General features: G+C 40.8%; 1 protein-coding gene across 2 annotated transcripts in view; it reads right to left on the bottom strand.

Annotated features, from left to right (window-relative positions):
* Positions 1–19,106: 19,106 nt before the first annotated feature.
* TMLHE (trimethyllysine hydroxylase, epsilon) overlaps positions 19,107–26,121 on the bottom strand; it is a 77,278-nt gene continuing 70,263 nt past the window's right edge. For both annotated transcript variants that reach the window (XM_046673805.1, XM_046673807.1), the window contains 2 exons: positions 21,219–21,357; positions 19,107–20,553 (listed from right to left, as the gene is read on the bottom strand). In XM_046673805.1, the coding sequence (XP_046529761.1) occupies positions 20,422–20,553; positions 21,219–21,357 (271 nt within the window). In that variant the 3' untranslated portion in view covers positions 19,107–20,421. The remainder of the gene's footprint in view (positions 20,554–21,218; positions 21,358–26,121) is intronic.

Raw genomic sequence — 26,121 nt, 5'->3', positions numbered from 1 at the left:
TTTTTTTTTTTCTTTTGTGGCTCTGCCTTTGCTGTCATATTTTTTCATAAAGTATGCTTTTTCTTTCTTTCTTTCTTTTTCATTGGTGAGGAAGATTGGCCCTGAGCTAACATCTGTTGCCAATCTTCCTCTTTTTCTTTTCTCCCCAAAGCCCCAGTACATAGTTATATACCTTAGTTGCAAGTCATTCTAGTTCTTCTATGTGGGATGCCACCACAGCGTAGCCTGATGAGCTGGTGTGTAGGTCTGCGCCCAGGATCCAAACCAGCAAACCCGGGGCCACCAAAGGGGAGCTCACAAACTTAACCACTCAGCCACGGGCTGGCCCCCTGCTGTCATATTTAAATAACCATTGCCTCATCCAAGGTCATGGGGATTTACGTCTATGTTTTATTCCAAGAGTTTTATAGTTTCAGCCCTTACATTTAGGTCTGCGATCCATTTTAGAATTAATTTTTGCACATGGTGTGAGATTGGGGTCCAAATTCATTCCTTTATCTGTGGATATCCAGTTGTCCCAGCACCATTTGTTGAAGACATTATTCATTCCTCCATTGAATGATCTTTGCACTGTTATTGAAAATCAACTGTTTATAGGTGTATGGGTTTATTTCTGACTCCAAATTCTAAGACATTGACCTATATGTCTATCATTATGCCAGTACTACACTTTTTAGGATTGCTGTAGCTTTGCAGTAAGTTTTGAAATTGGGAGGTGTGAGTCCTCCAACTTTGCTCTTCTTTCTCAAGATTGCTTTGGATATCTGCATCCCTTGCATTCCATATGAATTTTAGGATTGACTTGTCAACTGTTTTGGAAAGAAGCCAGGTAGATTCTAACAGGCATGGCATCGAATGTGTATATTGCCTTGGGGATTATGGCCATCTTATCAATATTAAATGTTCAATCCACTAACACGGGATGCCTTTTTATTTACATCCTCTTTGATTTCTTTCAGCAATGTTTTTCAGTTTTCAGGGTACAAGTCTTGCACATCTTTTGCTAAATTTATTGCTCGGTATTTTATTCTTTTTAATGATACTGGAAAAGAAGTTATTTTCTTAACCTCATTTTCAGATTGTTCATTGCTAGTGTGTAGAAATACAACCGACTGTTGCACATTGATCTGGGATCCTGCAACTTTGCTGAGCTCATCTGTTACATATTCACATAGGTTCTTGTGTTTTTGTGGTGGATTCTTTAATGATTATACACACACACACACACACACACACACACGTATATGAATATGTCATCTACGAATAGAGATAGTTTTACTTGTTCCTTTCCAATTTGGATACCTTTAATTTGTTTTTCCTGCCTAATTGCACTGACTAAATCTTTGAGTACAGTGTTGAATAGAAGTATCAAGAACAGACATCCTTGTCTTGTTCCTGATGCCAGGAGAAAAGCACCCAGTCTTTCACCATTAAGTATAATGTTATCTGTGGGTTTTTCATAGATGCTCTTCATCAGGTTGAGGAAGTTCCCTTCTATTCCTAGTTTGTTGAATTTATTTTCAGGAAAGGGTGTTGGAATGCTTACCCCCCCCCCCCCACACACACACATCTATGAGATGATCATGAGGTCCACGCCCCCACATTCTATCAATATGGTGTGTTTCATTAATTGATTTTCATATGTTGAACCAACCTTACATTCACGGGATAAACCCCACTTGGTCATGGTGCATAAGGAATGATCAATAAACAGTTTGTTGAAAGCATAGGAGTGGATCAGCCAAGCCACTTGAGGACAATGTGTGTGTGTGAAGGGATCTGTAGCATGACGAGAAACCAAGGTATTTGGGAGGACGTGCAATTAGTTCCTTAAGGCTGGAGAGTAAGGTACCCATGGGCGAGTGGGGATTGATGTAGCTGGAGAAGAGGCAGGCAGGTGCCAAGACATGGAGGTTCTGTTATGCTATGCTCAGGTTTTGGAATACCTTGTAGGCTGTAGTGAACTCACTGTGGCCATTAAGCTTGGGAGTGACATGACTTGATTTGTTTCCAGAAAGATCATTCTGGCAGCTGTGTGGAGAATAGAGCAGAGAGGATTGAGATTGGAGTTAGAACACTGCTGCAGTATTTCAGACAAGAAATGATAGGTATCTCAACTAAGATGGTGGCATTGGTAGATAACACTGGGGGGCAGATTCAATAAGAAAAATTAGGTAGTAAAATGGCACATAGTAGGTTCTCGCTACATATTTCTGATACTGCTGAACCCAGCTGGAGACTCGATGATTCATTTGTTCATTCCTTCAACAAATATTTATTGAATGCCTACTCTATGCCTGGGACCGTGGTAGGCATGGAGGAAATAGCAATGAGCAAAATAGATCAAGTCCCTGCATGTAGTCTGATGGAAGATACAGGCAAGGGACCTGACAATTACAACACTATACTGTGATGGGCACTATGAGAGGGGAAGTTCAAGGTGCTATAGGAACACATAGGAGGAGTAACTTACATAGACCTGTGGGGTTGAGGAAATGTTCCTGGAGAAATTGGTGTCCAAGCTGAAACTTGAAGGGTGAGTAGAAGTTAGCCAAGTGAAAAAGTAGGGCATTGGTGAGGGAGGGATAGGAAAAGCTCTGGCATGGCTCCCTGAGGGCAGGGTGAAGCAACTGCAGACTTTGGAGCCGTTACTGGAGATATGGGCTGAAGGAGAAGGTCCAGGTATTGGTGGGAAGATAGATAGTTCAGTTTGGAGTATGTGAGATTTGAGATGCTTGTGGGATATCCAGACGGAGATGAAGGATAAATGGCTCGGGATTTCAAGAGCAAGGTCAGGGCTGGAGATATAGATTTGGCAGTCATCAGGATTGTTCTTGAGGACATGGATGTAGTGAGATCATGCAGGGAGAGTGCATAGAGAGAACATAGAAGGGGACCAAGGGCAACTTCTTTTAAGGGGCAGACAAAAGAAGAAAATTCTTGGAAGGAGACTGGAGGAGTGTCTGCACAGAAAAAAAGAGAGGGCTGGGAGAGAATCAAACCAGAAGGAGAAGAGAGTGGGAGTTCAGAAGGAAGACAGAAGGAGAGCAGAGCAAGAAGTGACAAACTCAGGAACAGTTGCTGAGTTCCAGAATGGTAAGCACTAGAACATATTTACTGAATTAGGCAATGCAAGTGTTGCTGGGGGTTTTGGCAAGAGCAATTTCAGTGGAGGGGTTGGGGGCAGCAACCAGGCCGGACTTGTACTAGGAGCTAATGGGAAATCCTGAGATGTCTCCTCCCTATACCAGGCAGCATGATAGATGTCCATATTAGAGGGAATTGGTGAGCACATCACTCTCAGCCAAAGTTTTCCACATGCCTAGTGGATTCTCGTATGGAAAACTTCTCTCCGTGGGATAAGGGTAGGTCTGGTGGCAACGTGTTCTCCTACTTTTCCTTCATCTGAGAATGCCTTGATTTCTCCTGCATTCCTGAAGGATAATTTCACTTTGTAGAAGATTATGGGTTGTTTTTTTTTTGTTTTTTTTTTTTGTTTTTTTTCCCACCACTCGAGAAGTGTTGTACCACTTCCTTCTGGCCTCCCTGGTTTCTGGTGAGAAATCCACTGTCATTCTACTTGCTTTTCCCTACAGGTAAGGTGTTGTTTCTCTGTTGCTGCTTTCAAGATTTTTTTCTAGGTCTTTAGTTTTCAGAAGGTTGACTGTGATGTGTCTTGGCGTGGATTCCTTTAGGCTTGTTCTGTTTGGGGTTCACTCAGCTTCTTAAACCTGTAGGTTTGTGTCTTTTGCCGCACTTGGAAAAATTTCAGCCATTATTTCTTTGAATACTTTTTCAGCCCCACCCTCTTTCTCCTCTCCTCTGACACTCCAATGAGACAACTGTTGGCTCTTTTGTTATATTTCCACAGGTCCCTGAGGCTCTGTCCATTTTCCCCCCCTTATTTGGGTTCAGGCCACATGTTCTGACCAGCCCTCTACGGTTTGTGGTTTTAATGTCAGTTCTATTTTCAAAGACTTTGCAATGCTATTTGGTTCTGTTAAGCATGATCAGCAGTCTGGGAGCTGGCGAGGTCTGTCCCTTAGTTCAGTTCTCAAAGTCTTTGGTATGTTGGGTAGGATCACATCCATGAATACACAGCTTGGGGGTGAGCCCAGAAGTTCATACGCAGCTTCATGGGTTTACTTTCCTGAGCTCCTCCCTCTCTGCAATCTCCGCAGTATTTTTGGTTTCCTGAGCTTCCCCTTTTCAATCTTCTAGCCAGAAAGCTGTGGTCTTAATTACCCTTCTCTGCCACACACTTCCGGCACCTTTGCCTTCTTCTGGTGTCATACAGCAGGAAGACCAAGAGGGGAAAAAAGGTCATGTATGTGTGCTTCCACCCTCTTGGGACCACAGCTCTTACAATCAGAGAGGAAGATTACCTTGCTTCAGAGTTTCAGGCACCTCAAGGCCCCCGCAGCTGCCACTGTCACTGCTGCCTCTGTCACCACCCCTGCTGCCACGGGATTGCCTATGGATTGGAACATGAGAGAACGGAGAAAATAAAGGAAAAAAGAAAAACTGAGAATTTCCTTCACTCTCTCTGAGAGTTACTCTTCCCCTTTCCCTCTCCTCAAGTCAAAACTAGAGCACTCTCTGTCCACCCCATTGCCTGCGTCTAACTTTCAGGCTTCGCTGAACCGAGGATATGGAAGGAAAAAAAAAGTAAATTCACCAGTGTTTCAGTGATACTTCAAATTGTGGTCTTATTCCCCAATCTGCCTGCTTCTGTTTGCTTTTCAGAGTCCTCAAATAGCTGTTCCATGCACCCTGTCCGTGTTGTATAGCTGTATTCAGTAGAGTGTGCTTGCTCCATCTTACCCAGAACCAGAACCATTCTGGAAATGTTACATTTTACTTTTCTGTTTAAAGGGAACCAATTCATTCCCTTGTAAGTGATTGCTTTTTTGTGCCTAGGTTCCTGAAGAATTATTTCTTGAAGTAACATGACACAACCAGAATATATCTCAGTATTGATTGCCCTGTATCGATTTTTCCTGGTAGAGAGTGTGTTCTTTTGAGGGACAGATTCAATTCTTCCTTTATTTCTGGAAACTTTTCTCACACTCTAGCTGTGGATATTTTTCTATTCCACTTATTAGGCTCTTTACCTAAGGCATGTAAATTATCTTAATGTTGGATCAACATTAATGTGATCATCTAAAGTCCTTCCTCCTTGCTCTTATTTCAATTTTTATGCTTGCCTCTTCTGTGACTTGCCCTTCATAACTTATTTATTTGATCTGCTATGTGGTTCTTTGGAGTCTCACTTTGTTTTCTTGTATATTGGTCTTTTCTCTCTCTCTTTCTCTCCCTCTCTCTCTCCTCTCTCTCCTCTCCCCCTCCCTCCCTCCCTCTCACTCTCTCTCTCTTTGTTTTCTTTTCCCTCTCCCTATCTCTCCTTGTACACTGTTGTCATGGTTGCTATACCATTTATTTTCCATTTCGATCATGGGAAGCACTATCTAGACTTTCCATTTGCTCTAACATTGTGTAAGTGAATTCTTTGCACCCTTTACACCTTACCATCCCATAACTATAGTTTGAGGGCTGGATATTGATTTCAATCTATTTTTTTTCTTCTAATATCTTGTTAAATATCATGTATTACACTCCACTCCACCCATGCAAGGGTGTAACCTACTCTGAGGGATTTGACTTATTCTCCCAACTCAGTGCGGTGCCCTGGAAAATGGAAAAAAAAATGGGAGCCTTCCTGCTGCTAGTGAAATCTAACGGTGGCAAGTAAGGGCTTCTGTTCACAAAGGTATTTACTTGATTTTTTCCTGCATATTCCCTCAGTCCATTTCTCTTCAGTTTAGGGGGCCTTAGATCTCATTCCCAAGATTTAACTGATTCACATTGTTTTGTTCAGTATTGCTTCTGGGGAATGGGAACAGAATAAGAAGTATGTTAAACAAACCAATCTCCTCACCAGAATCGCTCTCTCTCTTTCACTCTCTCTCTGTTTTTTTTTTTTCTTCATTCCTTGGAAGACACGTTCCTTCTTTTCTCCCTCCCTCCCTCCCTCTCTTTATTCTCCTCTTCCTCCTCCTTATCTTTCTCTCCTTCTCCTGTTTTTTACCTTTTCTTATTTATCTAGTAGGTATGATGGGGGAAGGGAGAATCTTTGATCTTTCTTCGCTCCACCATCTTTTACAAAGAAATGTCTCATTTGGTTTTGAACGGTTATTTTTTTCCCCTGGGATATATTCTGGTTAACTTGCAGTTAATCATTTTTAGAAAAATTTAAGATTTCAAATCTTTCATATGTAGGACAGTATTGGAGCTGAGATTATCAAGTTCCTTACATTTTTAAATCAAGTCTTAAGTTAATCATCATCTCTAATTTCATCCCAAATAATACAAGGACCAAGTCTTACAAGTCAATGTTGTACAACATTTAGTTATAACTTTGTCAGTTATACAGTTCTATACAGTCTATTCTCTTTTAGACTCATGGTCATGGTCACTAATTTCTTTGTTCACCGTTCCTCTGTTGCATCTTACTTCTTTCTTCTCTGTTCGATTTACCTATAGTGGAAGAACATCTTTAAGCTGTTCTTTTAGTGAGAGTTTGTGAGTGGTCAACCCTCCCAATCTTTGTTCAAGAATATCCTTACTTCACCCTCATCCTTGAATGATAGCTTAGTTGGGTATGACATGCCTGCTAACATTTTTTTTCCCCTGGGTGCATCAGCGATATGATTTCAATTTTGTTGTGGCTGGTGAGAAATCTGCTGTCAGTTTATTATCCATTTGATAGTACTGTGTCTTTTCTTTCCAGCTTTGAAGATCTTCCCCTTGTCTTTGTTGGCTTGTAGTTTCCCCACGATTTGGTTTTATTGATTCCGTGTGTGGCTTGTGCTTTCAGAATATGAGAAATCACATCTTTTATCAAATCTGGAAAATTTCCAGCCAGTATCCCTTTGAATATTGGTTTATGCCCACTCTCCCTATTCGCTGATTCTGTCATTCCTATTAGCTGGGTTTTTTTTTTTTTTTTTGGACTTTTTCATTCCCCCCCCCCCCCCCCCCCCCCGCCCATATTTCTTAACCTTTTATCGTTGCCTATCTCTCCTTGTTGCCTTCTGAATAGTTTCCTTGGCTCTATCTTCCAGCTCACTGAAGCAGATGAATCTGCTTTTAAACCCATCCTCTGAGCTTTTGATGTCACTGGGCATATTGCTTTTCATTTCTAGAAGTTCCACTTGGTTCTTTTAAAAACCAGCCTCTTTTTTCCACAGAATCTTGTTCTTTCCTTATTTTTTTCTAAGCGTCTTAAACAAATATTTTATACTCTCTGTTAGTTCTATTATCTGAAGTTCTTGGTGGTCTAATCCTGCTCGTCATTGCTGACAATCACAGAAATTTTTTTCCTTACGTGTTTTATAATTTTGATAGTGAGTTTAGGGATTTCTCGAGCAGAGCTTTTATCTCTGGGACTTCTGTGAGATCTGAACTGAGCATGTGTCTCTCCAGAGAGGTTGTGTGTGTTTACTTCTGCCAGAAGACCTAGGGGTATCGCTGGGGTGGTATATTGTTTTACGTTAATTTGTGAGCTTGGGGTTTCCTAGACTAAACAAGAGGCATTAATTCCAACCTTAGACCAGGATGAGAATAGCTCTAGAGTTACAAATTATCAGGGGAAGTATTTTATTTTCGTCCACCGGAACCCTTGAAGAGACCAGACTCCCTTGGTCATCTCCCCACAGTGATGGGCAGATCTTTTTTTCCTAGTCCATCCTTTAAGTGACTGTACAGCCCTTGTGAGGTGAGGTGCCAAGGCTTTTCTCCTCTCCCTGATGGTCATTAAATCCTACCTGCCTAACATACACTCAAATGCCCATCAATCTGCTCTTCAGGTTCCTCTTTGTTTTTTGACACCCGAGAGTCAACTTCCATGCATATATGCATCGTCATATATACATTGAAAAGGATATTTATTAAATTTTATCCAGCCTCTTAAGTAGCTTGGTAGCAAGAGGGTTTTCGGGTTACCTAGGGTGCACTGTTTCCAGAAGTAAAAATTGCTTTACCCTGTATAACTCACACAGCACTGAGAAGCTCCCACAAAATTTTTGGAAGAGGACCGTGATGATGAAAAATATTTTTCATGAACATGTAGCCTCAAAGAAGGGTTGGAGCTCTGGGATGCTGGACACCCAATGACAGCCTAAGATAAGGGTGGGGGAAGGGTCAGGGGGATTGAAAGAGCCTTGATTGCTCAAAGCCACATGTCACAAGAAATTTCTGGAAGGAGAGCTGCCTTAAGAACTGGTTACCTTTGTGAGATATTTCTGCCTTAGGATCAGAAGTGGAAAAATATGACTGTCCTGTCATGATGGGAGTCCTACCCCAGGCGAATGGTAAAAAACACAGTTGCTATTCACGCGTTTATTACCTGGGGCCATATAAAAGTGGGTGCTGGGGGCCAGCAGGCCCTGTGGCGCAGTGGTTAAGTTCTGCATGCTCCACTTTGGCTGCTGGGTTCTTGGGTTCAGATCCCAGGCATGGACCTACACCACTCGTCAGCCATGCTGTGATGGCAACCCACATATAAAGTGGAGGAAGATTGGCACAGATGTTAGCTCAGGGCTAATCTTCCTCAAGTGGAAAAAAGAGGAAGACTGGCAACCGATGTTAGCTCGGGGTGGGGGAGGGGGCACGGGGAAGCAGGTGTTGAAGGCTGCAGAAAAGTCACGGGGTGGTACTGAAAATACATTTAAATCTACAAGTCCCTGAGGCACAACTGATTTTTGTGTACTCTTTAAAAGAAAATGTGCAAAGTTGATTATTATGCTTTATTCGGAAAATAAAAACGGGGTTAGGAACGATGCAAAACTTTAATATGGTATAATAGAAATGATACAAGAATGGACACATTGCTAAACTCCAGATATGAGTATCCAATTGCCTCTTGGACGTCTCCACCTGGGTGCTCCACGTGCACCTCAAACTCAAATATATCCAAGACTGAAACCATCATCTTCTCTCCAAGGTCTCTCCTCTTCTGATAACCCCTGTGTGAGCAAGGCGTGCTCAGCTGACCAAATCAATACCTTTCACTATTTCTGGATGACATGATTCTATTTATAGGAAACCCTAAAGAATCCACCAAAAAACTATTATAGATAATGAATACCGTAAAGTTGCAGGGTACAAAATCAACCTACAAAAATCAGTTGCATTTCTATACACTAACAACGAACTAGCAGAAAGAGAAATCAAGAATAAAATCCCATTTACAATTGCAACAAAAAGAATAAAGTACCTAAGAATAAATTTAACCAAGGAGATGAAAGACCTATACATTGAAAACTGTAAGACATTACTGAAAGAAATCAAAGAAGACATAAGGAGATGGAAAGATATTCCGTGCTCACGGATTGGAAGAATAAACATAGTTAAAATGTGCATACTACCTAAAGCAATCTACAGGTTCAATGCACTCCCTGTCAAAATCCCAATGACAGTCTTCATGGAAATAGAACAAAGAATCCTAAGATTTATATGGAACAACAAAAGACCCTGAATAGCCAAAGCAATCCTGAGAAAAAAGAACAAGGTTGGAGGCATCACACTCCCTGAATTCGAAATATTCTACAAAGCTATAGTAATCCAAACAGCATGGCATAGTACTGGCAGAAAACCAGACACACAGATCAACGGAACAGAATTGGGAGCCCAGAAATAAACCCGCACATCTATTGGCAGCTAACCTTCGACAAAGAAGCCAAGAACATACAATGGAGAAAGGAAAGTCCCTTCAATAAATGGTGTTGGGAAAACTGGACAGCCATGAGCAAAAGAATGAAAGTAGACTATCATCTTACACCATACACAAAAACTAACTCAAAATGGACTAAAGATTTGAATGTAAGACCCGAAACCATAAAACTCCTAGAAGAAAACATAGGCAGTACACTCTTTGACATCGGTCTTAGTAGTATCTTTTTGAATACCGTGTCTACTCAGGCAAGGGAAACAAAAGAAAAAATAAACAAATGGGACTATGTCAGACTAAAAGGCTTCTGCAAGGAAAAGGAAACCATGAACAAGAAGAAAAGACAACCCACCAACTGGGAGAAAATATTTGCAAATCATATATCTGACAAGGGGTTGATTTCCAAAATATGTAAAGAACTCATACAACTCAACAACAAAACAATGAACAACCCAATCAAAAACTGGGCAGAGGATATGAACAGACATATCTCCAAAGAAGATATGGAGATGGCCAACAGGCACATGAAAAGATGTTCAACATCGCTAATTATTAGGGAAATGCAAGTGAAAACTACAATGAGATATCACGTGACACCCGTCAGAATGGCTAGAATTAACAAGACAAGAAATAACAAGTGTTGGAGAGGATGTGGAGAAAAGGGAACTCTCATACACTGCTGGTGGGAATGCAAACTGGTGCATCCACTATGGAAAACAGTATAGAGATTTCTCAAAAAATTAAAAATAGAAATACCATATGATCCAGCTATCCCACTACTACTATTGGGTGTTTATCCAAAGATCATGAAATCAACAATTCAAAGAGATTTATGCACCCCTATGTTCCTTGCAGCATTCTTCACAATAGCCAAGATGTGGAAGCAACCCAAGTGCCCATCGACGGATGAATGGATAAAGAAGATGTGGTACACACACACACACACACACACACACACACACACACACACACAATGGAATACTACTCAGCCATAAAAAGACAAAAGTGTGTCATTTGTGACAACATGAATGGACCTTGAGGGTACTATGCCAAGCAAAGTAAGCCAGACAGAGAAAGACAAATACCGTATGGTTTCACTCGTATGTGGAAGATAAACAAACAAACAAACATATGGATAAGGAGAACAGGTTGGTGGTTACCAGAGGGGAAAGGGGTGGGGGGAGGGCGAAAGGGATAAAGGGGCACATAAGTATGGTGACGGATAAAAACTAGACTATTGGTGGTGAACATGGTGCAGTCTACACAGAAACTGAAATATAATAATGTACACCTGAAATTTGCACAATGTTATAAGTCAATATGACCTCAGTAAAATAACTTAAAAAAAAAAAAAAACCCAACTTGGGAGTCATCCTTGACACCTTCGTCTCCCTCAAGCCCTCGCTCACAATTAAGCAGACACCAAGTCTAGTAGACTCTACCTTCAAAATGCCTCCCAAATCTATTGACTTCTCTCTTTGGCATTGCTGCTGAGCTGCAGGGCCCAGGTTCCCTCTCCTCTTGGGAACGACAGAGGTCTCGCCTCTTCTGCACCTTCCCCCAAGCTTGGGGAATGATCCTGTCTGGAGGAAATTTTTCCCCCCTCCTGTTTCTACAGAGCACAGTTTAATGCTGTGAATTCCTTTTGGGCTCTGGGTTTTAGAATTCAACACAGAAAGAATTTCAGGCTATTTGTTTCCCTCCAGGCTGAAATTAGAATCTTGAGGGCAGCAGGGAGGGCAGGCATGTGCATTGTTGCAAACCATCTCAAGTGATTCTGATGTGCAGCTCCAGTTAAGAGCCACTGCACAAGATGGTGAGCTATTTGAGTGTAGGAACTCTGTATTTGTGTTCAACTTTCTATTCATCAAAATACAACACGGCCAATACCTGATATAGAATGAGTGCTCAGTAAATGTTTAAGTGAGTACAAGAACTGGAGAATGAGAGGGTTGAGAGAAGTGAATGGAAGGGATCTTAGGAGTTACTTAGTACAATTCCTTTACTTCTTCAGTTGTTTCAGTGTTGGGATGGATTGAGGCTCCCAGACATTCGTAGGATGTCATCTTTGGCCTAGTTATCCAGCCATCCTAGGTGTTTTGTAGCAAGGAGGGATTTCGGGTTATCTAGTCGTGACGTTTCCAGAAACAGAAATTATTTCTTTTTCCTTTTACAACTCCCATAGCACCAGGAAATTCCCAGAAGAAGAACGTGATGAAGGAAACCACTTTCCCTACATACACTTTTCATGGAACTGCCAATGAAGTAGTAGATGTGGCCAGAAGACACCACTTTCCCGGTATCTCCTGTGAACTCTTCTCTCATTGATCTCATTTTCACCTGTTTTCTTCTGCAAGTTCCTTTCTGTTGGAGCTCACTTTCCATTTTCTCTCCACCTAGACTTGTTGGAAATGCAGGAGCCAGTGTTTCCCAACCTTCCCCACTCCAAATGTGTATGCATGTGTCTGTGCCTGCACGCACACACACATGCACTCCTGGAATCTTGAGGAACTTACTAAAGGAACTTAAAAGGTGAAGGCTTATTATTATTATTATTATTATTATTATTATTATTATTAATTTTATATCTGAAATATAGCATTTTGGACACATGGAGGTGCTCTAACCACAAAATTCCTGTCTATCACTGGAAAGGAGCAAGCAGTTTAGGATGGGCAGGGACCCACAAAATAAGTTATCTTCTCCCATATGCCTTAGGCCTAATGTATTTACAAAATAAAAGAGGCAGCTGTGGTGAGGCAGAAATAGTCCTGGACCCAGAGTTAAAAGAGCCAGGTTAGAGTACTGGCTCTGTCACTTGCTAAGCCTCAGTTCCCTCATCTGTAAAATGTAATGTAACCTCTGCTGCACAAGACTGGTTTAGGTACCCTTGTTCTGAGCACCCACAGAACCCTTGTGCTTACCTAGTATTACAGTTGTCTGTTGATATGTCTGTCTCCCATGGTGGAAGGCAATCTCCTTGAAGGCAGAAACTGTCTCACCCCGACTGTGCCTGCCCTCAGTGCACAGCAGAGTAGTCAGTGAATGTTGGTTGAGTGAATGAAGAACATTGGAAACTTACATATTTTCGTCTGTCCTCTTAAACTGTTATGTATCTAAAAGAATAATTCCTGTTTTACAATTATCAGTAGGCTACCAGGATAGTAAAAATCTATTTTTATTGTATACAAATTTGATGTATAGAAGTTCCAAACTAACGAGAGTTGATTCACTCACCGTGTTACCTAACAACTAGTTTTGGAAACTTGTTACATTCTCATAGCAGAATATTTCATTAAATTTTCTCCCCTGGCTATTCAGTTGATGATGTGTTCCCAGGACACGTGTTTCCTCAATAATAAGCCTTTACCTGTGTGCACCACCACTTTAAAGATTTGTTGAAAGACGTTTTCATGTGCACTGACTCATATGCTCCTCACGATAACCCCATGAGATAGGCCTGGAAGGTATTCTTGCTACCAGTTGACAGATGAAGAAACCAGTGTTCAGAGACATTAACTGAGTCACTACCTACCATACCAAAAGTGAGTTTGTGGCAGAGCTGGACTTAGAATGGAACCAAGTTTCTCATTCCCCAGTCTGGTGTTTTTTACACAATCCGTTAGTTCAACCCGCTTGCATTTTGTGATGCTGCTTCAATGACATTTTTGCATCTCATTCTATTCCTGCTTTCCAACTGCCCCTCCCACTACTTGCCTCGGCATACTCTGTGCTCAACCAGGGCCTCTCTCTCTCTTCCCTGAACATGTCCTCTTTCAATTTCCTGCCTCTGGATCTTTGCATCTGTTTCCACCTCTTGGTGGGCACTCCTCAACCCTCGCACCGCCGCCAGCTGAAGCCTTTACCGATCGGCCCTGCCGGATGAGATCTCTCTGCCCTTGAACCCACAGAGCCATCTATGCATTGTTCTATAGGCATTTCCATACCTGCTTAATTCCCTTTGCTCTCGTAGTGTCCCTTGCTCTGTGCTCCCACCAGCCCCTGTGCTGTTTTCACAGTGCTTATTGCCCTATGTTGTAGGTCTGCTTTTGCCCCATGACTGTGAGCTCCTTGAGGACTGGGATCTTGTCTGATTCATCTCGGTGTCTCTAGCACCCAGCACAGAGCCGGGAACACAGTAGTTGCTCCAGAAAATGTTGGATGAATGAGTAGATGGATGAATGAGTACTACCTAGCACAACGCCTTGGATATACTAGTTGCAAAATAATAATGGATTAAATCGAACCTTCACCCAAACCTCATTTCTTCTCATCCTATCCCAGTGGGGGCTGAAGGCGTGCTTCATTCTGCCCCAGGCTGTCACTTCCACTCATGCTCTGGATTCCATCCCATCCTGCCTCCCCAGGTGCCTCACTCCATCAATTACCTCCTCTCTCCAGAATCTCTAATCTCTCCCTCTTTTCTGACTGGCTCCTTTCCCTGCAGTGACAAACATACTTGGGTCTCCCCTCTCTTTCTAAAAGTAAATATCCTCAATTGGATGGCTCTCCTTCTCCTCCTCCTCTTCCTCTACCTCACGGTATCAAGCTATGAGCCTCATTGTAAAGTTATCCAGCTGGGCCCTTTTTGGAGACACTTCAGTGTCAATAGCCTTAGATATTTTTCTCTTGGGTGGTCAGACGGCCCACAGAAGGCTCTTCCAGCTGCCAGAATCTTACGGCCAGAGTCAGAGAAGACTCTGTATGTATGTATGCTTCCAGGATGCATACTTCCATTTAACCCCTCTGTTTTCAATATGAGACTCCAGCCCTCAGCTGGGTTTTGGGACTCCCAGTCCAGAGCCCCTCTGCTTTACCCTCCCAGGGAATAACTCTCCAGACTTCTGTGAGGGCAGGGAAGGGCCAGCCCCACAGTGCAGTCAGGCCTTCACTGCAGGAGGGGATGTGGAAACGAATCTACTTCTTAAACAGTTTTCAAACAACCCTCATCATTTGAGTGCCCACCTCCCTTCACCTCCACTTCCAAAGCTACCTGTTGCAGCCTTTGAAGATTCTTGTGAGGGGTGGAAGGGGAGTAGTAAATCAGGTTGGTTTTTGGCTTTTCCCACTAAGGGCTTAGGATTCCTAGTTTGTGGCCTTCTTGGGTCTGCTAAGTCAATTACTACGCACCCATCTGCTTTCCAGGTTTCAAAATTTAGTTGTCATCTCCTTTCAAATATCATTTTACAGTAGTTTCAGTGGTATTTTGGGACGTGGTGAAGTTAGATGTGACGTAGGTGCTCCACCTTAACTATGTATCATCACAGGCATGGATGTTTGCCTGCCTGCCTCATTCACCCTACGCACCTTTGTTACCAAGACACTCTCCCTAAAACACTGCAGACTCAGCTTGTCTCATCAGGCTGTCTGATCCATTCTCTGACCATTCTGCTCTTTCAGCTCTCAGCCCGGGACTACCTACCGGAAACCAACTTCCTATGCATAAACCCTCAGGCTGTGCTTCAAGTTCAGATGCCTTGCCAATATGTCAGTGCTTTATGACCTGTCTACGCTCTCTGACCCCTAGCATTTCCACATACTTTTCCAATTCTGACTCCCATAACTTTGCTCTTTGCTCCTTCTCTCTAAGTAGAATGTTGATTTCTGTCAAACACATAGGCTAGCCCTGGTCCTTCCTATTTGCTCAAATAACAATATTGATGACAATGATAAACAACTACTGAGTATTTATTATGTGCTGCTCACTGTGGTAGACACTTTATACACATGATCTCATTTCATTCTTCATCACAGCTTTATCAGGTAGATGGTAATTATTAGCCCCACTTTGCAGATGAGGCAACAGAGGCTCTAAGAGGGAAAGTGGCTTCTTGAAATTCACCAGGCTAGTAAGAGGTAGAGATGGAATCCAAGCCCAGGTCGGTCCAAGTCCATGCTCTTCCTATGATACTATGCTGCCTCAGTCAAGGCATCAGAGAGGGAGCTAGAAAGCAGAAGGTGAGAGGATATTGAGTACCTGAATTGGAGGAAGTGGCCACCTCAGTGAGGCAAAGGGTAGACCATGGAGAAAGATGGGGCTAACAGAGAAAAACCTTTGCCGACTTCACAGGTTTGCATAGCATTGACCCTTGTGATCTTCACTTGTGCACAGGATAAATTACCATGCCTATGCACCCACACAGAAAATAACTTAGAATACCACTATTAATCCATATGATACACACCGACGTGGCTTAAGATGATTTATCACAATTGTAAGGAATGCTTGATTATTTTTTTCCAGAAAGGAAGCTTGGATTCCATTAATCAAGCTAAGACCTTATTCTGCTTCATAGCCTGGCACAAAAACAGACAGTCATAACAATAAGCCTAAATCATTGAGAAATCACGCAGTCATATTTTGCAAACTCAATTTAGGGAATCAGGGAAAAGTAAAATCCACACGGGAAAGATTTCCATTGACTTCCCATTCAAGATTTTACAGTGAGTTCTTGCTATGGATAGCCCGTTGCTCCAAACACACAACAATGATGGACAAAATACAAAAAGGTAGAATCAAAAAGGAATGGCCAAGACAAAAAAAAAAAAAAAAAAAAAGAGATGATTGTCTCTGTGTTGAAATGACAGGCTTGCTGGACTGGAAGCAAACAATGTTAGCCAGAAGTTAAGCTCCTGCAGGGTATAAACGTCCAAAAGCACTCTCAGCAAGATGGAGGACAAAAGCCAGGCTCACAGCTTAAAGCCAAGGACTAGGATGGAACTACCCTCAAGCCCACCAACCCTTGAATGTAAATCTGAAAAAAAAAAAAAAACCCTACTACCAAATCTGCCAGAGTCTTTGGCTCTGGTGAGCTGCAGGAGGTGAGGACACAGACACAGCCGGATCTCACAACTAGAAGCTGAGCTAAGCCACCAGCTGGCTCTGTGAGTGGATCTCCAATATGCCCAAGAGCTCCCTGAGGCAGCGATATGAATACATCCTGTAAAATAGTTTTGACCCTAACAACTGACTGGTAGTTTACAAGAGTGCAGTAAGAAGGGAAAATGCTGAACAGATTGATTTCCTTCTATCATCAAGTTTCCACCTTTGGAAGAGGTAAAATTAGAGAAGGTGGAAAACACTTTTTAGAAAGTGAGGGGTTTTTTGTGGACGTTTGCAAACTATTTGCAAAACAAATCTAGATATTCTCATGATTCTTTTAAGATTTTGTAGGAAGGACTGTGAAAGTAGGGATGATGATCATTGTCTTTGTTAAAGCAGCCAGACCTTGTAAGTATGGAAAAGGGGGTTGGAATTAACATTTATTGAGCAATATGGCATATTAGTTAAAACACTGTTTCTATGGCCAGATTGTCGAGGTTGTAATCCAGTCTCTGACACTTAGTTAGCTATGTGCTCCCGGGTCAGCCGCTTAATTTCTTATTGTCTCTATTTCTTTTATAAAATGGGCATAGAGTTGCTATAGGGGTTTAAAGCACTTAGAACAGTGTGTAGCACATAGAAAGCACTATGTAGGAGTTAGCTATTATTATTGGTCATCATTATGTGCTGCAAACATCTTATGTAAGAGTAAACAAATTTGTTAGAAAAGTCTGTGAGGAAGGTATTTTCCTTACTGTGCCCATATGAGAAAACTTAAGCTATGAGAGGTCAAATAAAATTACAGAGTGGCAGAGCCTATAGATGCTGCCTAGTCCAAGGCTTCCATTTTAAACTGTAGAAGAGAAAACTGAAGAGCCCATTGTAACCCAAAACAGGAGAGGGACATGCCTCAAGTCATTTAGTGAGTCAGTAGCATAACTGGGCCTAGAAGTCAGCATCAGGGCTCTTCCTTCAGTGAGTCTCAAACTTTGGCAGGCATCAGAATCTCCTGGAGGGCTTGCTAAAATACAAACTGCTGGGTTCCCCCTCCAGAGCTTCTGATTTATGAAGTCTGGGGTGGGTCCTGAGATTTTTCATTTCTAACAAGTTCTCAAATGATGCTGATGCTGCTGGTCTGGGGACACTACTTTGGGATCCACCACAACACACTATAGTTCATACATTTTTTTTCCTTTTCATCATGGACTACCCAAGTTATGATTCACAAACAGTTGGACAGAAATGGGAAGCAGTGATGAAAACTAAATACACAGACGGCAGCAAAAAGGTAGGGTGTCCAGCAGTCCTGGTTTATGTGGGACTTCCCCAGTTTTAAAACTGTAAGTTCTGCAGCCCAGGAAACCTCTCAATCCTGGGCACACTTGGATGGTTGGCCACTCTAGATGAAGGTAAACAAAATTCAGTGCTAGTTAACTGCCAAACACAAAAGGGCATACTTATAGAGAATGTGGCAATTTCTGGTGAGTTTGTTTGAAAAAGATTCATTAATTTACTCTTATTCCAACAAATTTGTATTATGAAACACTATGTTAGGTGCTGTGCTCCTAACCCTACTGATCCTATCCACCACTGCAAAAGGTAAAAGTGACTTTACAGTGAGCTTGGTAGACATAGACCTGTGCTTACATTCTCAAGGACACAAGAAAGAGATGTAAAAAAAGAAACGTCTCACATAGAAAGTTTTTAATGCTCCATGAAGAGGACTCAAATAATTCCCTTCCCTGTTTCTTCCTCTGAAGGGAATACATTGTACAAAAGTATTGATTGAAAATTCAGGAAAGCGAGGGTGAAATAATTAACGAATCAAGGTCCCAGGGGAGCCAGAAGGTGGAGAGAGTCTTTCAGTAAGAGAGAAGATTGATCTGTGTCCTTATCTCTCCAGGGTCATGAATATGTCCTTTGCTTGTCATAAAATCAATGCTGACCTCAGTTATAGTGTAATTTTCAAGGCTAATTTAGTCAAAATTTCAAAAAAGGTAAACATCCTTATGAAGACTAATGGTGACATATTTTAGGAGTACATAATAGTAGAGAGAAAAGATTGCCTATTAAAATGTTACTGCTTTTCTGATTGCTAATGGATATACTCTTTAAGACCTGAACTTAATTATCAATCCTTTGACCTAAGAGGAAAAAGAATTTCATGGAGGATCCCTGAAGATTCCTATATAGTACAAATAAAATGTAGAAATATTCTGAGAACATACTTTGGAGCACTAGATGGTCAATAAAATAATGCATAAACTACTAAATGTGAACTAGGAACTCCTTAAAAACGTCATATTAGGCTTCATTCTCTGTCAGAGTACTGAGTTTTCTTTGCTTTGTGACTCCTATCCTCACTAGTAATGCTTTTTTTCCACTCTTGTGCACATCCTATCCTGGATCCTCTTTCATCATTCCACAGTGGTCAATGTGGTTATTGTACAGCTTCACTTTCTATGACAGCCAGGGGAAAATAAGCCTCATATCTATCATCTCGATCTCTCTCTCTTCTCTCTCTCTCCGTATATAAAGGAAGCCATTAAAAAATAAAAGAAACATGGTATTATATTTAATGCAGTCAATCTTGGCAATTAACATGTATAATATTTTAAGAGAGGAAAAAAACCAAAAAAAAGATCAGCAGAAATGGAGGAAAACAGATTGCATCCCAAATTTCATCAAAAGCCAAACTGTAAGTTTGGATAGTAATCTCCAGTTCTTTGGAGGCACATCATCTATCATGATGAGTTCCCTCAACAACCTTACAGGCTAACCCTCTGCACTCTCTCATGGGGTGTCTGTGTGTGTGTGTGCATGTGTGTGTGTGTGTGTGTGTATGTATGAACTGTCATATGGAACCTCAGAAGTCTCTAAAAACTTTCTGCAATTAATGCCTCACAGAGCTACCGAACTGATGGGTTTGTTCCATAGGAGCTATCGTGACTTCCTAGTTTAGTTCCTTGAGACATGACTTGGGTGGAGATAACCCTTCTCACAAGATAAAACACTGTGTTCAGTTCCCACCTTATCACTGAGCTTGTGTTATCAAACAGTTCCTACAATATCTGTAGTTCTAGGAGACTGTAGAGAAAAATCTAGGGTTTCAGCTAAAGTCTTTAATCCACAGGCCTATGTAAAAGACTGTCCCAAGGTATCCTCTAGCCCATTGGTTCTCAAAGTGTGGTCTGAAGACAACTGGAGGGGTCCCTGATACCCTTTTATTGGGTCTGTGGGTTAAAAACTATTTTTTATAATAACACTAAGATGACACTTGCCTTTTTTACTCTCATTATCTCATGAATCTACAGAAGACTTTTCCAGAGGCTACATGACATGTGATGTCATCTCTCTGATAGCTGAAGGATGCGCGCTTTTGTGTTCTTGAATTTTAAACATTTCTCAGTCTTAATACTGAATACAATTAGGTATCAATAGATATAACCTGCACTCAAGAACTCTTTGGAGTCCTCAATAACTTTTAAGAGTGTTAAGGTGTCCTAAGGCCAAAAATTTTGTGAATCTTGGAATGCATTTCTTTTTAACTGGTCTAGTTGCAAGAAATTTTTACTTAGTGAATATTGTTTCCCTATCAATGTGGAGATTATATTTCTGAAGTAGACTGGCCAAGATTATACCAAAAGTTCTGAAAAACAAATGAGCCCATGTTATAACTTGGAGAAGAGAGCTATCATACTACAGGCCTCTTTCCAACAGGTTTCTCCTACTACATAAAGGGGTGGCTTCTGCTTTGTGTGATGGGGTAAGGAGGTAATTTTAAGTATGTTTTGCCACATTATTCTGCTGATATGAAATTCTGGTAGCCAGGGTGCCAGGTGTGTTCATAATCCCAATGCTGTCAATTTTAAGCCTGAAGCCCCAAGAGACGAGCAGTGTTTAATACGTCATCCCTTGTTAAATAGCAGCCACAGAGTTGGCGGTAGCCAGTGAAGGATTCCCTGCCATGTAGGACACGCCAATTGTCTATAAATAGGACCTGTAAATGGGCAAAAAGAGAGAAAAAACACCATCAGAACAAGGGCAGACCAAAGGAGCCCTAAATCAGAAGAGATCATTCAAAAGGAAAACTTTAGGTTGTTCCCTGGTTACATTCAATGAAGTATTTTTATTTTGAGATTAAACAAACATTTGGAAACTAGGATGTGCATAGCCCTGTAGGAGGCTAAATGGAATTTACAAAGGCAACAGTAGGTAATAGACCTTGCACTTGAGGAGCTTATGCTTCTTGAGTAATTGTTTTCTTATCAAAGCAAATAAGATAATTGGTTTTCTTTTTTAAATTCTTATATACTTTCTCAAAGGGTTAAACTATTTCATTATATTTTATGCTAAGCTGAAGATATTTTCCATCCAGAGGAAATATCAAGAGCAAAAAAAAAAAAGGAATTATAAAGCTGGAAGGACCCTTAGGGACTATTCCCTTCATCATACAAATAGAGTCACTGAGTCACTGATGCCTAGATACAGGGTGGGGTCTGCTTCCAGGTCATTCAGTGAGTGAGTGGCAAGACCAGGACCAACACCCAGGACTCTTTTCTCTTTTTCCTTTGCAAGATAGTGACTCATATATTATATAAGTACCCATTCTTCACTCCTTCAGTATAACAAGCTTACTTGATATCTTTCGAGTTTGGCACCTACCCTGCCAGGCTTTAGTTTGACCCAAAACTCATTCTCAGGTCTCCTCAACTCTATTGTTAGAGTCCGATGTGCTGTATACCAACGATGGACAACATCATAAGGTACGGTATTGATGACAGCCCGGTCATAGTTGTTGTACCTAAAATGAAATCATGAGAAATAAAGACCTCCTCAAACACATGTCAAAGACATCTGTTGTTTATTGAGCAGTTTTATAGATGGCTTTCCCTATATTCATTACTTGTCTCAGAAATGAGGTAACAATAATAAATTAATGTACTCTCAGGACTAGAAGACTGTAGAGAGGAGCTCCACTGCCTGCTGACCATATTTTGTTTTTCTTTAGAGAATCTGGGGGTAGGGGATAGAGGTAAATTCTAGCTGGTTTCTCCCATCTTAGGATATGATATTTTATCTAAAGCACATTCCCTTGGCCAAATTTCATAGAAGCACTGGAGAAAGATCCGAGTTTTCTCTTCACCAAGCTGAGGTGGGCAAGAAAGGTTGTACTAACAAGGCTTTCTTTTTAACAGGATGACTTACAGCTTTTCAGGTGTTTCTCTTTTCGGGAGAAATCCCAGCTACAGCCTAGTAGATAGTTTACCCAGGGGTATTCATTCATCCAAACCTAACATTTATATGAAGACTTGCTATGTGCTAGGTGGTGTGTCAACATGATTCAAGCCTATGGGGAGTTTACATTCTATTGAGAAAGACAGATGATGAACAATAAATACACAACTAGTTACAGGTGCTATGAAGAAAAAAATAATGTTACATGATAAAAAGTGACTAAAGTCTAGTTCAGATGGAGTGTTGAATGAACGACTTTTTTGAAGAAGTAATATTTGAGCTGGTACCTCTATGATAAGAAAATAGCAATGTGCCAAGCTGAGGGAAGAGTGTTCCAGGCAGAGGGAACAGCAAGTAAAAGTCTTAGGGTAGAAAGACATTTTATCATGTTTGCAGAACAGCAAGAAGGCCATGTAGTTGGAGCTGAGTAAGCAAGGGGAATAATGGTAAGAAATGATATGGAAGAGGTAGCCATGGGCCAGATCATGTATAGCCTTGTAGGCCTTGGTAAGGACTTTGGATTCTATTCTGAGTACTATGAGAAGAGACTGAAAACCCTTTGTTCAGATACTGGATTTCTTTTTTACCTAAAGCAAATTAACTTTCTACTGAAGTACAGTATATATACAGAAATGTACACAAATCATAAGCTTGATGAATTTTCATGATGTGAACACATCCATATTACTAGCATCCAGGTAAATAAATAGATCATTACCCAAACCCCAGAACATTTCCTTGTTCCCCTCTCCCATCTTGTCCCTCTCCTAACCCAAGAATAACTACCATTGTGACTTCTGTCACCAAAGATCAGTTTTGCTTGTTTATAAAACTTTATATAAATGGAATACTACAGTATGTACTCTTTTTTGCTTAGCTTCTTTCATTTAATATTATATTTAGGAGATACATCATTGTTGTGCTGTGTAGCAGTAGTTCATTCATCCTTAGTGCTATATAGAATTTCATTGTGTGACTATACCATAATTTATTCATCCATTCTACTGTTGATGGACATTTGAGTAGTTTCCAGTTTGGGTCTATTACAAATAGTGCTGGAGGTTCTGGTCCATGATGGCAACATAGGAGGCTCCTGAACTCACCTCCTTCCATGGACACACCAAATCTACAGCTACACATGGAACAATTCCCTCTGAATGAAATCTAGAAACTAGCTTAGTGACTCCCACACTTTGGGTAAATGAGTAAAAATCGACATCAAAATGGGCAGGAAAAGCTGTCACAATCTTGCCATAAACCTCACCCCTGTTGCAGTGACATACAATCAGGAGAAAATTCACACACAACTAGCTTCTCCCTCAAGAGTAAAGAATTTGGACCCAACATCTAGTGCCTCAACTTTTAAGTCTTCCACCTGAGAGACAGGACCCCAAAACACCTAGCCTTGAAAGACAATGAGACTTGAATCCCCAAGATCCAACAGACTATAGCAAACAAAGAAACAGTTCTTAATGGGCTTGTGAGGACTCATATAGTTATACCCCGAGGCCTAGCACAGAGACAGCAGAGAGAAACACCCAACTCTCAGCCTTTCCCTAAATGAGGCCTATTTGCATGCTTTAAAAGCTGCTGCATTATGGTGAGTCTTCTAATTTAGCACACATCTAGGGACAGACTGTGATTCTCCCTGAACATGGGGAAGGCCAGTGGGCACCATCTCTGCATTCTTCCTCTGGCCCACTCCAAGTCACCAGTGTCTCCCTAAAATGAGCTTGCACACAAGATTGGTGCTTTTGTGGCTGCTGCCCAGGGGACACACCCCTTGACTGCCTGGCTCTGGTAGCCAGGGCTTGAGTTCCAGATTTCACAGGACAGTAGGAAACACAGAAACACTTCTTAACTGGCTTTCCCCCCAGGGCTCAGTGCAGAGGGAGCAGAGAGAAACACCCAGCTCCCAGACTTTCTTTCCCTTAAAGAGGTCTACTTGCATACTTTCAAAGCTGCTGCCTGAGGCTCTGGTTTCCAATCAGCCTGAATCAAGGTGCTGACTGAGATTCTCCCCTTTGGGATGCTGATAGGTCTTGACACACCTCCAACTACTGGCAGCCACTAAGAACAAAGAAGGCTGGTGGGACAATCAGAAAGGTTTGAGAGACGACCAAGAGCTAGGGCAAAGTTGAAAGATAGGGTTCATCTCCTACATGAGTCTACTCCTTCAAGACTGGGAGAGGTGGCTGTTTTATCTAACGCATAGAGGCCAACACAGAGAGTCAAGGAAAATAAAGAAACGGGAATATGTTCTAAACAAAAGAACAAGATAAAGCTCCAGAAACAGATCTTAATGAAATGGAGATAAATGATTTATCTGATAAGGAGTTCAAACTAATGGTCAAAAGTTGCCTGCCAAGGTAAGAAGAATAATGCATGACAAAATGAGCATTTCAACAAAGATACAGAAAAAATAAAAAATTACCCAACAAACCATAGAGCTGAAGAATACAATAATTGAACTGAAAAAGTCAACATAAAAGTTCAACAGCAGACTAGATAATGTGAAAGAAAGTATTAAGTGAATTTGAAGACAGAGAAGTGGGATTCATCTAATCAAAGGAGCAAAAAGAAAAAATAATGAAAAAGAGTGAAGACAGTTTAAGGGAATTATGGGACACCATCAAGCAAACTAGTATTTGCATCATAGGGCTCCCAGAAGGAAAAGAGAGAAAGAAAGGGGTAGAAAGCTTATTCGAAGTAATAATGGCTGAAATATTCCCTAACCTGGGGAAGGAAACAGACATCTAGATCCAGGAAGCTCAGAGAGTTCCAAATAAAAGCAACTCAAAGAGACTCACGTCAAGACACACTGTAATTAAAATGTAATTAAAATGTCAAAAATTAAAGATAAGGAGACAATATCTTAAAAGCAGTAAAAGAAAAATAACTTGTTATGTATAAGGGAAACCCCATAAGACTATCAACAGACTTTTCAGCAGAACCTTTGCAGGCCAGAGGGGAGTGGCATGATATATTCAAAGTGCTGAATGAAAAGCTGCCAGCCAACAATACTCTACTCAGCAAAGCTGTCATTCAGAAGTGAAGGAGAGAGAGAGTTTACAGACAAGCAAAAACTATAGGAGTTCATCACTACCAGACCAGCCTTACAAGAAATGTTAAAGGGACTTCTATAAGCTGAAAGGGGGAAATGGCACTAATTAGGAACAACAAAGTTAAAAATACAGTTAAATTCAGAATACTCTAATGTAATGGTGGTGGGTAATCACTTATAAAGCTAGTATGAAGGTTAAAAGACAAAAGCAGTAATAACTATAACTCTAATAATTTGTTAATTGATACACAAGGTAAAAAGATGTAAACTGTGACATCAAAAACATCATACATAGGGAGGAGAGTAAAAACATGGAACTTTAGTGCATGTTTGAACTTAAGTTGTCAGTTTAAAACAGATTGTTATAAATATGTTTTATATAAGCCTCATGGTAACCACAAAGCAAAAACCTATAATAGATACACAAAAGATAAAGGATTCTAAGCATATCACTACAAAAAATCATCAAATCAAAAAAGAAGAGACAAAGAGAAGAAGAAAGAAACAAAGGAATTACAAAAGAACCAGAAAACAATGAACAAAATGGCAATAGTAAGTTCATATCTATCAATAATTACTTTAAATAAAATGGACTAAATTCTCCAATCAAAAGACATAGAGTGGTTGAATGGGTTAAAAAAACAAGACCTAACTACATGCTGCCTACAAGAGACTCACTTCAGTTTTAGGACATACACAGACTGAAAGTGAAGGGATAGAAAAAGATAGTCCATGCAAATGGAAGCCAAAAGAAAGCAGGAGTAGCTATACTTATATCACAAAAAATAGACTTTAAGGCAAAGACTGTAATACTCTTATTAAAGGAGGTCATTATATAATGATAGAAGGATCAATCCAACAATAAGATATAACACTTGTAAATATTTATGCACCCAACATAGGAGCACCTAAATATAAAGCAAATATTAACAGGCCTACAGGAAGAAATAGACAAAAATACAACAATAGTAGGGGACTTCAATACCCCACTTTCAAACAGTGGATAGGTAATCCAAAAGAAAATCAATATGGACACCCTGGACTTAAATGACACATTAGACCAATAGACTTAACAGACATTTACAGAACATTCCATCCAACAGCAGCAGAATACACATTCTTCTCAAGTGCACATGGAACATTCTCCAGGATAAATTATATGTTAGGTCACAAAAGAAATCTCAGCAAATTTTAAAAGACTGAAATCATACGAAGCCTATTTTCTGACCACAATGGTATGAAACTAGAAATCAATTACAAGATGAA

The sequence above is a fragment of the Equus quagga genome, chromosome 10, assembly GCF_021613505.1.
Source record: "Equus quagga isolate Etosha38 chromosome 10, UCLA_HA_Equagga_1.0, whole genome shotgun sequence".
NCBI classification, from domain to species: Eukaryota; Metazoa; Chordata; class Mammalia; order Perissodactyla; family Equidae; genus Equus; species Equus quagga.
Note: the sequence above shows the minus strand (reverse complement) of the source record. Positions and strands in the feature narration are given on the sequence as shown.